Below are 17020 nucleotides of genomic sequence, written 5' to 3'. Positions count from 1 at the left end.
CTCCCTTCCTGTATGTATGCGAAATGTTATATTTTTAAACCAGAAATACATACACATTTTCTTAAAATATCCGTACAATTAGGCTCTTGCTTTTAGTAGCTAATCGTACTAAGAAAAAAACAGTTTGTTATTTATGTATGATATCAGATTTTTGGATAGATTTGTTTCTGAGCGATATGTGGTTATTAATTAGAGTTTGAGCGCAACTTTCGGTTTCTTAATTTCTATCAAGGATGAATATTTTAGGACAAATGATGATTGTTGTTTACAAATAAAGATACCTTTAATTTTAACTCTCAGTTTATTGTTAAGCAAGTTCTGAAAGAAAAAGACAATTCAATTAACATATAAATTGTTTAATCTTAGATACAAAAAGTTCGCCAAAAGAATGTCATTCCCGTTATTTTTCTAGGAAATACGTTTATATTTAGTAATCTACTTATGATGAAGATCTTACCAGTTATTTTGACTCCAGGAGTGTGAGGTACAAAAAAATGTTACTTTGCCTTAAATTTTATCTGATGCGGTTTGGGAACGAAGGCGCATTCCTGGCGCTCTGCTAAAACAGAGCTAAAAGGGAAGCCGAGAGACAGAAAATAGATGCATTCTTATTTAAAATTTGAATAGAAACCATTTTGTTAGCGTACAACAGTATTTCCCAAAATCTTAGATAATTATTTTGACATGGCCTCAGGGGCTGATTGCAAACTTAGAGCTACTTAGCATTTTTGCTACTAGAGGGATACTACCAGAGAACTATTTTATCGTTGAACTTTTTTTATCTATAAATATTCATGCAAAGCAAAAGCTAATAAAAATACATTTTTTAAACTGATCCGATACTACAAAAAAAGTAAATATTGATAGAAAACAAAAGCAATCGAACACAACGTTTTTTAGTTTCACAAGTTTTAGGTTATGTTATGCCTGGCCCTTTCCATGATCCAGTCGATTTCTTTTTTCCTTTTCAGAAAAAAATGTTTAAGTGCTCGTATTGTACAATCTTCTCGAATAACGCTCACGCAGTGAAAAAAGCGTTACTTTGCTCTCTACGCCACAGGTTAAAAACTCTAATTGCGCCTTAGAAGTGCTTTTTTCAAAAAAATAAAAATATATTTTAGAGATTGTAAAAAAAGCTGACTCAAAGCTTTAGGGCTCTAAATTTTATACGCCAAATATTGTACTGATGAAATCTATCAGCTTTTTGATGCCCTCCCCAGTGATTCAGATTCATAGAAAGGTCTTGAAAGCTACAGCTTCATTGCTAGGTTACTATATATAATATACTAGAGTGATAATGATCGTCGCGCCTCGGCCGATCACGGCCGGTGGCCCGATTTTTTCAGGCTTCTTCCATCTTTTCACTCGACGATCATTTCACTCTCTCTCCGCAGTTCATTTTCATTATTCATTACATCATATAATATACTGTTTTCAAAGTGAAACTTCACTCTCCCTGCGCCCCGCGGCGAACAGACGATCTCAGGATATATAGATTACAAAGATTACAAACGGACGTTAAAACTGCCAACTGTGGTTGCTTATCGACACCATTTGGAAATTTTCCAATTATTTTACCTTCCTTTACAAACAGCCGTACCGCTACCTTACTTGTGTTGCCAATATTTACAAAACGTTTCAGCTGGAATGTTCGGCAGGGTTCGGTGAGGTAATTGTAGGCAAAGCGAACCATCACGCTTCAGCGCGCGAGGGTTGAAAACCGAAATAGATTTTTATGAAATCTTGGTATTTTAAAATGGTAATGAGCATTAGGGAATTTTTGCTTGTTCAGTGGTCCAGAAAAGAATCCTCCTCTTAAAATAGAGATTAACAAAAACGTGTGATATTCCCGTTTAGACTTCCTTCCGCATTTACTTACATGTAATAAGTAAAAATTTCCAAGAACAAACTCAAGCAGTTTCACTTGCTCTGTAATAACACTGATCGGGAAAAAAATTAAACAATGCAGCGCGAAAAGGCGTTCGATTAAAAGAATCTTTTCAGTCGTGTTTATACTGTTTGTTTTGGCTTCCACTCTAAAATATTTGAAAACATTTGATAATTTTGGAATCTGCCAAGATCACCCCTACTTCCGGTTTGTGAAGTGCCTCTCCTTTTTCCGGTGAGATGACGTCACACTGTCTCAGTGAGTTGTCTCCCACTAGCTGTCATGTCACGATGCGGCGGCGAGGAAGTCGGATTTCTTGATGAATTATTTGGTATTTCTCGTTTTATTTAGGGACTTTGGAAGGGAGCTACGGCAGTATAGATGAAAACCAGTTTCAAGGACTTAGATGAATGCAAAGAAGAGGTATTCTTTGATATTTTTGATCAGTTTGCTGTGCTGCAGTGCATTCATCGTATACAGAAAATCGACCCGTTTGTGGCGTCGGTCAACAACAAGGACAAGTTTTCGAGCCAACGGCGGACTCCAGCTTCAACAGCAAAGGCTATGCTTCTTAGATACAAAAGATGAATATATTCTGCGAGATCATGCCGGTTTTCGGCATGAACGTGCAACAGTGCCGAAAGAAAAATGTACTATGGAAACATGTTTTGATAGGACGAAGTGTCTGAATGACTTTAAAGTTTATGTTTATCCAATTCAAACTGGCGAGAAGATTTCTCCTTTGTTCGGTAAATTGTTAAAGGTACTAAGAGAGAGTAGATTTTATACAGATGACCCGAAAAAGGCTTGTTTATTTATACCATCCGTCGATACTCTGGACCGCGATAATCTAAGCGAGGATTATGTGCACGATTTGCCTCCCAAGGTCTCGTCCTTGCCTCATTGGAATGGTGGAACTAACCATGTAATATTTAATCTTTTCTCTGGAACTTGGCCGGATTATTCTGAAGATTTACGCTTCGATACTGGCAAAGCGATTTTAGCGAAAGCATCGCTCTCAACGGACTTATTTAGACCTGGTTTTGACATTAGTTTCCCTCTGTTTCTGAAAAGTCATCCGCAGAAAGGCAACGCGGTGGATGCTCCGTCGAGTTGTGCAGTATTTCCTCTAAATAGGAAATATAAACTTGCCTTCAAGGGGAAACGTTATCTTAATGGTATAGGAAGCGAGTCTAGGAACTCATTTTACCATATTCACAACGGAAACGACATTGTGCTTTTAACAACTTGCAAGCATGGAAAGAACTGGCGAAAAATCATGGATGAAAGATGCGAAAAGGACAATGAGGAATACGACAAGTAAGTGTAATGAGCATTTGATTCATTTCAGTCGTTAAATGATTTGAAATATAAAACGGCTATTAAAATCTTCTTGTATCCAAGTCGAACTTGTGTCTCGCTGCATACAAATTAAGCTTACAGCCTGTTAGATTGTTTTACTTTAGCAGATTTAATCCTTGGAATGTACCTTCCCAAATCAGCCATTTCTGCACGAAGGCACATTTCACGCCGCGTCTAAGCACATATTTGTGAACAACTTTTTGTTAAATGGCGATTTTAACAATGCTTGGCGGCGTTTTACGACTTTCAAACGATCTAGGAATAATCTCATAATTTCCCTCCACGTGGGAGTTTTTGTGACTCTTTCTAAAGAGCTAATTATGTGTTTTTGTCAATGTGTACGAGCCGGTTAATCTGGTATGAAATGGTTCGTCGTGAAATCCACCACATCTTTGCGTATTCCTGAGCCAAATGTTTTCACAGAACTTGGTTTATTTATTTAGTGTCATGCATACATTACAATGCAAGTTCGCTTGGACTGTCAATTAACACTGGATTAAGTTTCTCGAGCAGTATTTTGACATCACAAACATTGCTCAGTCAATTTTGAATGTATAATATAGATATTTTAATGATCGTTATTTCGTTGCACAATATGTTCAATACGTACTTTCACTTAAATATCTGCAAAACATTTTCTTTTGATTGTGGTCAAGACATTTTGTGCCAAGCATAATGATATCTGATATTGAAAACCACATACTATATTGACTTATGATGTTATTGGAGAATACATTGCTTTAATTTGAAAGCAGTGGTTAAATCCATCATTTGGCGGTTTTTTGTTTTCATGCAAATAGAACTTTTACAAAAGAAGTCTTGTCTTTTCTCAAGACTAGAGCAAACTTGGAATTACTAAAATTTGTCCACCTTTTTACTGGCTGTCCTAAGCCTGAATAAATATATTTAATTTAGTATTTTTAATAAATTGCATTTTACACTTAAATTACTAAAAGAGATTTCTTTAGAAAAGTAAAATAATATTTATAATTTAATTTTTTCACAAGATAATCAACTTGATAAAGTTAGTTTGAATTTCTAGAATGTGAAAATCTTTGAAACTTTATCCTCTAGGAGAAATTTTTCCTTTATTTATTTTCATGGGCTTGTTAGTTTTACTTGGTATATAATATTGTAACCAGAGTGGTTCTGTTGTTCAAAGGCCCACTTTTCTTGTGGCTTGATGCGTGATAGCATGTAGTCTTTGACTGCTTTCCAGGGTGCGTAATAACATTAGTGAGTGAAAACACAATTCTGTTCTTTACATAATATTGTGGGATAATGTTTCAGACATTTCCTGAAGATTTTTTAAATATTTAAGCCTTTTTATTGTAATATACATCAATTAGTAGGAAATCATTGAAGAGGATCAGAATATTATAAGAGCCAGAGAAATAGTTAAAATACCACATTTTGTGCTAAATTAGTCCCAACCTTAAGTAACATTGTACTTTTCCAATGGTCTTAATCTTGTTTGAATGGAATTTTGTCTAAAAATTATAATATAGTTTTCCAAAATTCTCAATCACTGGTATTGCAGGTTATCAGATATGAAACTCAAAACTAGATACTGTTTTAAAGTATGTTGTAAAATGAAAATAAGAATACTCTGACTAAATATATTGTTATAGTTCATGAAAAATGTGCAAAATAACAATATCGACCTACAGTCTGAGACTTTTAATGATCGGAGACTACGTCATCCTTCAAGACTAGGTCATTCTTCAAGAGCTAACCCTTATCTTTTTACATACTTGGGCTTACATTTAGGAATGTTAACAATACTAGATCTTTTTGGTATTTCCCATGCATGCCTTGTAATTGTATAAATGCAATAACTGGGTTATCTTGTATGTCTTATATAAACATTGTGATATTTACGAACATTTTGTCTGTAAATAATACAGGCTGTTATTCTTTCAGTCTCAACCCAGACATGAAAGATAACTATGATTGATAAGCTGATTTCACAGATTTTCACAACATATTTATTGGCCAGTCACAGCAGAAGTGGCACATCCACAGACAAATGTTTACGTCTGTAAATGCATAGGAATTTTGTTGACTGCATTAGTATAGGAATCTTTACAGAGTGTTTACACCTGGCTACACAGAAAAGATAAAGAGAGTTGTAAGCAGTCAAATATCTAAGAAACGACTTTCTGGGGTGCAAGACTAACTTTGAGCATGCGTGAATTACTACTTAACAATGATTGCTATACATTGGGAGGATGAAAGCTGTAAATGCATGAAAAAAATATGCCTTAGCGTTGTGAACTTGTGCATTTGGGGGAGATGGCCTGTATGACTGATACACTGCATACGATTCGTTTCATTTAGCATTATGTAAAATAATAATAAAAATGGCGCTTGTTTCTACTTGGTTTTGCCTGGTTTTGGATGGTTTCCATAGTGGTTTGTAAGATAATTACAAATTAATTTAACTGCTTCCCGTGGCTGAAGCCAGTAATTTGCTAAATATCCTTTTTTAAATTTTTAATAATAAAAAATTGCCCATTAGTGATATTAAATCTTTAATAAACACCCATTACAAGCCTGGCTTTTTCCTTAATTGCTGGTTTGATGGATTTTATTAGAGGCTTATTAATTATTAACTCTAAAAATATGCCATCAAAACATTGTGGTTTTTGTGAAGATGTAAAATTAGCAAAACATTTTACTATGTTAATAAGCTTTAAATCTAAAACAATGTACCTTTAAAAGTATACACAGTGCCTTGAAAAATGATTCTTTCACAATCAAGACAAAATATTTTGCCTTAAGAAGAAGTATCCAGATGTATCTCATTAAACAAGTGTGAGGGTCGCTAGAAAAATTATGTCGCTAGGTCTTGACAATATACAAATTCCCAGTACAGTCCTGAGCGTGCTTGGTTAATAAGAGATTTATTACTTGACTTCATAATCGAAAAACACTTGTAGAAAGTGCTCTATTGGTCGATTTCAGTTATCGGCCCTTAGTTGTCTTTGTTGTGTAATAAAATATTTATTTTACTTTACAGGTATGACTATGATGAGCTTTTAAAAAATGCGACGTTTTGTTTGGCTCCTCGGGGGAGACGTTTAGGATCATATCGATTCTTGGAGTCCCTCCAGGCTGGCTGTATTCCAGTGTTACTAAGCAACGGCTGGGAGCTCCCATTTTCTGAGGTGATTGATTGGAGCAAGGCTCTTGTTCAGGGCGAAGAACGCCTCCTGACTGAAATCCCGTCTGTTGTGAGATCCTACAGTAAGGAACAAATCCTTGCCATGAAGCAACAAGCTCTGTTTCTTTACGAAGCATATTTCTCATCTGTAGAGAAGATCTTGCTTACCACGTTAGAGGTAAGAAACAGTTCTCATGCATTTTATACAGGTATATATATGTTGGTGTTTAATTAAATTACCCTTGGTACAATTTGGCATTTTCCTTTGTTCTGGTGTATTGTAATATATGATAATGAATATAAACAAGGGAAAATGCCAGATTGTACTCAGGGTTAAATTGAATTACAACATGTGAGTCTACTATATAGGGGCCACAGTAAGTGTCTGCCCTGAAGGGGTTTAGTTAAGAGAAAGTGTATCAGCTGGGAACCAAAAAAATTGGCAGCAATACTGAGGTGTCTATATTAAGTGGGTTTCCATGAGCTACTGTAAGGTGGGGTTCAACTACATGTTCTCGTGCAAAAGCATCACATCAACATTTAATCCTAGCAGTATACAGGATGTTGGTCACATTAAATTGGCTTAATGCCGTTGCTACCACAGGTCTCCCATAGCTCAGTGGTAGAGCATCCAAAGTATCAACAGAAAGGTCAAAGGTCTTTTTTTGGCACTTATATTTGTTTTTCTGAGGGCATGACATTAACCTTTAAATCCTAGCAGAATACAAGATGTTTGTTACTTTAACCTTTCTTAATTGCCTAGCTACCATGAGTCTTGTATACATAGTTCAGTGGTAGAGCATATGAAGTACTCATCAGGAGGTTATAGGTTGGACTTCTGTTGGGAACACTCAGAATTTCTTTTTCTAGGTACGCCTTTGGCATTTACTAAAAAAACACATTAGCTTCACTACATCTTAATATTCTTTGGTGCAAATGCATTTCTTGGCATAATATTTGCAAACCAGAGGTTTTTATCATGTTTTCCATAAATACTGCCAAATATTTGTTTTCTGGAAGAGTATGTTATAGAAATTCAGTGCGAAAAAGCCTTGAAACAATTTAATGACACTGACGGCTGTATTGGTCACGGCATGACGGTATTGTTAACTTGAAATGAATCAAGTGTTTTCCCTCCCTGTTTTGAGATACTCTTAATACAAATAATTAAAAGAAATTTCTCTGTCATTGTATAGAATCTAATGTTAGTAATACTTCAATCACTGATTTCAGCAGTGTCCATTAGTGTACAGTGTCCTAATAATAAAGTGAACAATTATAAAAATTTCTTTTCTATTATACATATTATAACATCTTTTAAAATAAAGGCTTTATATTGATAGTGATATTAAATACCAGTAGTTTGAAAAAGCTGATTGAAAGCTTCCATAAAACAAGACATGCTGAGTTGACCAAATTATTTCATTGTGTAAAGATTGTCCAAAAGTGAAACTTTTCTTTTGCAATGTAAACTACTTTATGCAGTCTACCAGTACGCATTTTGTTGGACCTTACCATTGGAAGCTGTGCATAAATAATATAACAAATCTGTTTTGCTTGACATGTGAATGATATTAAAAAAAATTGAGATTGATGTTGTAGATAGCTTAGTTTTAAAAAAACAACAACAATTTGGACAAATTTCAGTTCCATAGTGTTCTCCACAAGAAGATAATTTAGATAAAAATTTTCACACAAACAGTATCGGTTTAATATGCCTTCACTTTGCAAAAAGAGTTCACAATATCCTAAGTGGATTTTGCCATCAATATCATAATCAATATCATTGAAAGAAAATGGCTATAAGTAAAACATTTTTTTACGTTTTCACTTAGGAATGCTTAACAAATGCAGTTGTACTTTAAATTCATGATAGCTGAAAATATACAAATAACTGAGTTAGGTCATCAATATGAAAATGTGTGGAAGGTGAATGACTCTGTCAGTTTTGTAGGGTTGTTTGTTGTTGTTTAAGAAATTTTAAAATCATGTCAGATACAAAGTGACCAATATGTTGCTTATAATATTGTTATGCATTATATTGCTTAGCAGATTTTCTTGAATAGATACCAGGGGTGATTATTTACAGTCCTGCGTGTGGTACCATGAACACCAGACAGTTTTTGTGACATTTTTTTGACACATTTTTGACAAGTGTGATTGCAGTTGTTGTGGTTCAATTTTATATTTGGTTTAAAATTTTTCAAACCAGTTTGATTTTTATTTTTCATTGTCTTATGTTCATTATCATAATCTGAAACAAAGGAAAATAAAAATCAAACTGGTTTAATAAATTTTTAAAACCAAAGTAAAATTCAACCACAACATAGTCTCAAATGCAATCACACGAAATCCATCTTGCATAAAAGTCCATACACACATTTTATAAAAAATGAACACGGTAACTGAAAAGAACAAAATTTCAAACACAGAAATGAGCATAAAAATAACTTTCAGCAAACGACATGAGGAAAAGCAGAAAAACGACAAAGGGAAATAAATGAGAAACTTACAAAGAGGAATGTGACAAAACCATAAAGACAAACTGTAGACTAGGAACTTGACTGTAGACTCGAAACTCACAAACCAACTGACTGAATAAATTATGCGGGACAGAATATATACCCATATGTAAATAAAAATAACATGTACAGAAACAATGTTTGCTAAAACTAACATACATGTACACTAAAACTAAACGAAAAGAAAATTTCTCGTGCCTACAGTGATGCTTGGTAATTGGCGACTGTTTTGAAACTCTGATGTTGCTGTAATGTTGACAAAAGGTTTGCTGTTTTTTTTTTCAGATGATTCGTTCACGATTATTCCCAAACAAAGGTGTCAGTAGACCAATGTGGAATACGTTTCCTGGAGCGCTCGTGACAAGGCCTCAATATTCCATGGATCCTAAAGACTTTCCTTTTTATAACATCAAGCTGGGAATTGAAGACGATAAATTCACTGCAGTCATTCACACCACCACAACTGTTGTCAGGGAATCATCAGCTCTTTCTAGATTAATCAAGAATGTTGGGCAATCAAAGTTTATTTCTAAGGTAAATTATTTAATAAATTGCATGGTGCCCTTAAAAGTAATTTTTTCCTTGCATTGGTAGTCGTTAAACAGTTTTATTTTAGTAATAAATAGTAATTGTTAGTCTGTATTGGAAATAATTGGCAGGTGTTGAAGTAAAAGTTGTTGTTTTTTATGTTGCCACAACCATGACTAAGAATACAGTCAGTAAAGATGCCCATTTATGGGAGATTGCAAACTGATGTGTTAGTATGTGTGGCTGGGTCCACAACATAGTGTCATTAGAGAGGAGGTAAAACCATTTACAGGAGATATGAATTATGGTACTCAAATAGCACATGTATACCGGGCTGGGATTCGAACTTACAACCTGCTTGTTAAAGGCGGCAAGATCTACAGTGGTAAATTTTGAACTGTGATTGGTGAATGTAGCCAAAATTTTAACTCATTTTGTGTGAATTGTATTCTTCAGATTGTAGTATTATGGACATCTGATGCTCCTATCGCTCACAAGAAGAGATGGCCACAAATAAATGCTCCATTGGTCATTGTGAGACCAGAAACTAAGGTACTGATAATACTTTCTTTATTTTATTGTTAGATTGTAGCAAGAAAAGGTATAATGTTTATGTCATGGCTTAGGGAGTGTTAACAGAAAGTTTGTTTCATCACTAATTTTTCTTGTTGACTGTACTTTACAGACAGGAAACAGTCGATTTGTGCCCAGGACAGTGATAGAAACAAATGCCATTTTATCCTTGGATGAGGATATCAAACTTAATTCTGATGAGGTTTGTACGCTTTGTTACCAATGATATTGTATTTGGGTGGGGGGAGGGGGGGGGAGTTTTGTTTTTGGCAAATCATTGTTGAAGCACTCAGAGAGTTTTCATTACTCATCTGAATACCAGTGAGGAGCAACTTATTAGTACTTAATAACTGTTATGCCAGCATAGTGCAGCAATGACAAAAACCATGGACTTGATTCTCTGAGAGGACATATCACAACCAACTTTTTTGTTCCCTTACATTATGTGATCCCGGAGAGACCAAAGTAATACAAACTCTTTTCCTGACATATTCACCTAAATAAAATACAATAAAATAAATTTTCTCTTACAGTCAAAATACTCAGCGCCTGCCGCCTAATATTCCGGAATAGTTTTGATTAACGGCGAACGGATTGCATTATTCGTTTCAAACATTCAAATTCAATTTAAATATTGTAAATCATCCAAATGTAAACACGTGAACCTGTCAAAAATAAACCAATCTGATTGGTTAATTTTTGACAGGTTCACGAACTCATGTGTTTACGGTTGGATGATTTACAATATTCAAATTGAATTTGAATGTTTGAAACGAATAATGGACGGTAATCCGTTCGCCGTTAATCAAAACTGCTTTGGAATATTAGGTGGTACGCGCTGAGTATTTTGACTGTAACAGACACCTCTATAAGATGGACACCTCTTTATTAATTAGTCACACCTTTCCCTGTCGTTTTCAGTCATTTTACTATAACTAAACTCCCTACAAGACAGATACCTCTCTAGGTAAGACAGACAGTTAGAGCAGCTCCCTATCGTGTCCGTTTTATGGAGGGTTGACTGTGTCCTTAAAATTTTTTGTAGTATAAAATAATTTTATGCTTCATAAAATTTATCGTGAACTGCCTTTCTTAAACTGATGTACTTGTTGCTTTTTATCCTATGTTCTAGATTGATTTTGCGTTTTCTACATGGAGACAGTTTCCTGACCGCATTGTAGGTTTTCCAGCCAGAGACCACTACTGGGATAGTGGTCGATCACAGTGGTTATATTCATCTACCTGGAGTAATCACTTCTCCATGATCCTAACAAGTGGAGCTTTTTATCACAGGTATAAAGCTTTCTTTAAAATTACTCATTCAATATTTAAGGATACTGTTCAAATTGTGATAAACTGAAATGGAATGTGTGTGCTTTGGGAAGGGGAAAAAATCGACTTAGTGAGATTTTTTTGCATTGACTTTTGCTTATTCGAAAAAAATAAATTTCTCCCAATTTTCTGGGATGTTAAAGAGGGTGGCACCACCATTAAACATGATGGTCCCATGATTTTGTTTCTAGCTTAGCTTTTAAACCAACATATGAATGTTTTGGGATTACCACGTCATTCTCGTCCCCATAGCCCTTTCATTTCTCTTAGCCGGCTTGGCACGAGAAAATGGAGGGCTCTGAGGACATAGGATTTTTGAATTAATTCGAATTTTTTTGATTGGCTGTTTGGAATAAAGAATTCCTAAACAGAAGTCGAAAATGTAACGACTCTCTCATATATTCTTTTGGAACGTCATGACTGCATACATGAAGACCGGAAGTCCTAGAATCTAGGACTGGAAATCCTGTGTCCCCAGAGCCCTTTTTTTCCTCGTGCCAAGGCCCAGCCGGCTAAGAGAAACGAAAGGGCTTTGGGGACGAGAATGTTACCAAGTATGACACAATTGCCGCATGGTTATGTCATTACTCGTTTCACCCATTATAAGTTCGATATTCAGATTTCTGATAACTTATTTAGTATTCTATTTTGTTTGGTGCAGTCGTCTCAACAATGAAGTTGTTTTAAATTTATTGTTAAAGTGTTAAATCTTAAATGTTATTCATTTTCCAGATTTTACAATTTCCAGTACACCCACAATCTTTCACCGAGGATTCATCGCATGGTTGAACATTATGGTACATGCGAGGATTTGGCCATGAATTTCCTTGTCGCAGACATCACAAGAAAACCACCCATCAAAATCTTGCCTCAAAAGTTATTTCAAGATCTGTATAACAGGAACACAAAGTACTCCAAACTGGTTCAGCTCTTCGAACTTCGACAGAGATGCATGGAGTCTTTAGTGGAAATTTTTGGATACATGCCATTGGTAAAATCCCAAATCAGAATGGACCCGCTGCTTTACAAGGATCCTGTGTCAAACCTACGCAAACAGTATAGGTTATTAGAGTGATAGATTAAGGGCAACGATAAGTTTTCCAGGGTTCTTACAAAGTTTTGAAAGGATAGAAAACATAATGGAAACCTTATAAACTGTTTTCCCAGTCGGAAAAAGTTGTCATCTAGTAAAATTCAGTAAAGTAATTCAACAAGTCAAGATTTTTTTGGTGCACAACAAATTAAATCTAGGAAGAAAAATGAAATTTGGCTGAAAAAGTTCTTAATTTTCCTGAAAAGACTGTGTATGAGCCCTGGATTGCTCTTGTGATTCCCCAAAAGCACAAACCAATATTTTTATTTGTTAGTAAGACTACTAAACAAATTATTGTAAAGGACATTGTTGATGTATCTTAATAAAAAGCGGAACGGAAAAATTAAATAAAAAATATAAAATTAAAAAAAATTAAAAAAAAACAAAAAAAAAAAAACCCCCCCAAAAACGCTGTGCTTAACTCTCTAATACTATACAATAACACCATTCTATAATTTTCTAAATTACGTTGTAATCACACTTTGTTGTGATGCATGTTTTATATTTTAAAAATTTTAATGCCACTCAAATACTGATCAGTGATTTTAATTATTTATGTTTTGATGTGGCTGTGTAAATTTATGTAACCATATTTACTCAAGATATGTATAGTCCTCGATTTTTTCCTTATAGAATCATAAAATCCCAAAATGAAGTGGTTCACAGTTTTGAAACATAAAAAATGAGCAAGTGTACCATTTTCTCTAAAACTTGAAGAGATGGTGTGATTTCATATTTTATTTCTTGATTCAATTTGACTAAAATGACAAATACCCGATTCCCTCTATACGCCCCTGCGGGATCCGGTGTGTTCATCCCTGCGCGAGACTCAGCAACGATGCGTGTTGCGGTCTCGCATGGTTTGATGTCACTCCGTGATTCCCTCGCGCGCGTATGAGGAAATGGGGAATTGACATGCTCCTTTGATGCCATTCTTGTCCTCAGAGCTGACTCGTCTCCAGTTGTCCCTTTTCGAAAATTGCACTCCCTCTGCGTTCAGCACCCTTGACTCAAGACGGACTCAAACAACAACTGGGGACGAGTCAGTCCCCAGAGCACTTAAATTGTTTGGTTAGATTTTAACAAAGGTAAGTTAATTATAGCCAATCAAATCAACCATTTTAAATTATTTTATAGCAAAGGCATTTTACAGTGAGAACACGAAAACCGTGAACATTTTCATTATACTTTGAAAAAGGAAGTACAGGAAATAGTTGAAAAATTATTCACAGAAAAATAAACCTCCTGGCTCCATCTCTGTCCATTTGTTTATATTTCCTGCAGTTTGAGCTATCATTTGATGATTTTCTGCAAAAATTTACATATGCAAGATAGGGTAAAGTGTTCATGGCTTTCTGGTTTATACTGTAAAATGGTTTATTTGATTGGTTAGATTTTAAAGTCCCTTTGTTAAAATCTAGCCAGTAAAATCATGTGCTCCCTGAAACACTGTTTTCTTGTGCAAAGTCCCCACCAGCTAAGGACAGGCAGCTCTGAGGGTGAGAATGCATTGAATCAAAAGACAATAAGTCACGCTACAGTTATGTGCAAATTATCCACCATTTTTTTTGGATAATTTGTGATTTTAATCAACACATAAAGTAACTTAATCATACATGTAAATTAATGTTCATAACAGAGAATGTTTATTGTTCAGAGAAAAGTTTTAAATTTATGAGGTACCAATATAATAATTATTATTCCATTAACGGTATGGAGCAGTACAGGAAAAAAGGTATTTTTGAAAAGCTAAATCTTATTTTTCATATGTACTGTAATTTTGATACTTCACATAGTTAAATGGAATAAAACATTTATGAAGGCTAGCCAAGCAAGGTTTGTTGAATGTAGAAACAAAAATCTCTACAGCTAATCTAACAAATGCTAAAGTAAAAAGCCTGGAAGAGGACATTTTATTGGGGAAATGTCCCCCCCCCCTCCCCCCAAGACACTAGTGCTGTCTGAAAAACAGCATATTTTAAAATGGGGACACTTGTTTGGGGGGGGGGGGTGTGCGAGGGATGGGTGGGGAAGAGGGATCTTGAGCATGAAAAATGAGCTGTTTATACACACAGCGACAGCTAGTGCAACCATAACATATCAGATGTGGGAGGGGGGGGGAAGTGGGTTGGAACATTATTTTGTATGGACCAAAGCCAAAACAAAAGTGGTTGCAACCAAGCAGAGTTGGAGTCCTGCTTAGCCAGTGAGTTTGTCTTTTGAGTTAGAACAAAAAAAAAAAAAAAAAAAAAAAAAAAACCGAACTTTCAACCCATATGGGTTTCTGGTTAGAACAAAGAGCTAAATTCCACATTATCATGACATTTTCAAATATTTTTTATAGTGAATTTATAATATTATAGTAAGTTATTCATTATTGTAAGTGTAAAATGTTTGATACATGTTTGGCCATTCATCAAACCCACTTGGCTATGCTGTTTATGGTTAATGAGGTTAGCAAGTTGAATTTTAAAATAATACGTCAAGTAATATTGGTTCATAAGTTATGTATTATAGTTCAGAGTTAATATTAAAAATATATTTCTGAGAGATATTTGTTTTGATTTACTGTGGTTTACATTGAAAATTTTGAGGACAAGTATATAAACATTAACTGAAGAAATATCCAGTGCCCTTGCACACAGGTTCGGTCGCTTGTTGTATGACTAAACACTATCTTGCTGATTATTAACTCTATCGGCACCTGTGGTGATCCAGAAATTATTCTTGAAGAAACTCTTGGTAATCCCTTCGGAAAAAACTCTATTTTTAAATCTTGAGCCGAGAAAAATCTTAAAAAAAAATATAAACTATTAAACAGTAATAGCTCCTCCCACGGAAATTTGCTTTGCGAGCAGACTTCACAACAAACACACAGGCAACACCCCAGTATATCGTTGTAACCTTTATTTTTTCTAGGCATGACTCCTGACATGAACTGCTTGATCATTATACGTTTCTTATCATTGGGATAAAACGAGAGTGTGCTGAGCCATTCTCGTCCCCATACCTCTTTTCGTTTCTCTTAGCCGGCGGGGCCTTGGCTTGCTCGTGCCAAGGCTCCACCGGCTAAGAGAAGCGAAAGGGGCCATGGGAACGAGAATGGCGCTGAGCAAGGAACAAAGACTGGGTACAAGGTCGGTCCCAGGAACATGTAATCTGTCGATTAGGAAACTTGTACACTCTGGGTCCCAGAGTCATATTTACAACAACATCAAGAAACACTTTCTAAGGTGAAGAAAGCTTTGAGATTAAGAACAGTATGACATAACAGACTTGGCCTTGACAATGTTCAACTTTTCAATGACATTTACAGTAACCTTACTTTTGGCCTAATTGGCACAATTACGTGTTATGTACAGTTTGTTCTTCTAACAATAAATACGTCATGATACAGAAAGTATGGGCGAGTTAAAAAACGTTATGGAGCAGTAAGACTGGCTATACAAGTATAAATACAAGCTTTATCCAAGTTGCAAAACTATAATTCAAACGATATTTACAACGTGTCGAACAGGCTTAGTCCTTTGGCCATCTTTCATACCAAGGCGTTTCGCCTTTGTCTTAAAGACGTGCTAAAAAGATGGCAAAATGGAAAACAAGAGCGCAGAAAAGACGAGCGACTGTGAACAACACTTTTCGTCCCTGTTGATGCTATGAACGCAAGTTCAGTCTTGAGCCCTTCACCGTACACTAAGAGCAGCGAAATGAAAGCTTCCCGCGTCCATTTGTGATAGATGCGTTCTTTGGCTAAACTCCCCTCTTTTGTCACGTGACCATGGTATAACTGTGTCAACAGGTGTTGAATTCCTCGCAGGTTCCAATACACCGATTCGCGAAAAAACCGGAAGTTTCATGGAAGCGAGGCTAAGTGGCCCTCGCCAGCTAAAAAATATAAAGTTTACATGAGCGCGTGGGGCATTTCAAGTCGGAAAAAGCATTTCATTCACAAATTCGCCACAAATCTTGATCCTTATATGCTCAAAAGTATAAAAGAAGAAATTCAGTTAAGGTCTAACAGGCGAGAGGTGAAATTTTACTTTTACATACAGTTTAGCGGTAAGCCGGTTGTTGTTGACTTCTCTGTAATCGAATAATTTAATACTCAAAACCTCAGTTTAGTCCTGTACAGGCCCGCAAATGATCCCGGCCCGAAAATGATCCCGGGACCGCAAATGATCCCAAATTGGACCGCAAATGATCCCAGGACTGGAAATGATCCCCAGATTGTACCGGAAATGATCCCCCGACCGGAAACGGTCGCCTTACCGTAAACGATGGATATGCGTGGACTAACGAATTTGGACAGGGGATTTAAATTTGTTTAATCCATTTTTAGTGCAGAATGCACTATTGTGATGGTTTGGTGGGTTGGCGTTTGCTAAACCCCTAAACCACTAAACCACTAAACCACTAAACCACTAAGCCACTAAACCGCTAACGCGGTGTAAACTTTTAATCACCAATTAATTAATTAATATCAATTAATTAATTATTTCTGTAAAGGGGGAGGGGATGGAGAGCACCTGACCGTGTGCCCTTGGTAAATCGGGGAG

At 35.6% G+C, this 17020-nt stretch overlaps 2 protein-coding genes across 4 annotated transcripts in view; one reads left to right on the top strand and one right to left on the bottom strand.

Annotated features, from left to right (window-relative positions):
- Nucleotides 1-2145: 2145 nt before the first annotated feature.
- LOC144665641 (exostosin-1a-like) lies at nucleotides 2146-12570 on the top strand. The gene is made up of 7 exons (XM_078526905.1): nucleotides 2146-3208; nucleotides 6273-6594; nucleotides 9224-9472; nucleotides 9923-10018; nucleotides 10152-10241; nucleotides 11172-11332; nucleotides 12104-12570. The coding sequence occupies exons 1-7, from the start codon at nucleotides 2295-2297 to the stop codon at nucleotides 12444-12446; spliced, it is 2175 nt and encodes a 724-aa protein (XP_078383031.1). The 5' UTR covers nucleotides 2146-2294; the 3' UTR covers nucleotides 12447-12570.
- A 2786-nt stretch (nucleotides 12571-15356) lies between these two features.
- LOC144664616 (leucine-rich repeat-containing protein 9-like) overlaps nucleotides 15357-17020 on the bottom strand; it is a 39689-nt gene continuing 38025 nt past the window's right edge. For all 3 annotated transcript variants that reach the window (XM_078525750.1, XM_078525752.1, XM_078525751.1), the window contains one exon: nucleotides 15357-16289. The gene's annotated coding sequence lies outside the window, so the exon portion shown is untranslated. The remainder of the gene's footprint in view (nucleotides 16290-17020) is intronic.

This window comes from Oculina patagonica, chromosome 9, assembly GCF_052425735.1.
Source record: "Oculina patagonica isolate OP01 chromosome 9, crgOcupat, whole genome shotgun sequence".
In the NCBI taxonomy this organism is placed as follows: Eukaryota; Metazoa; Cnidaria; class Anthozoa; order Scleractinia; family Oculinidae; genus Oculina; species Oculina patagonica.
Note: the sequence above shows the minus strand (reverse complement) of the source record. Positions and strands in the feature narration are given on the sequence as shown.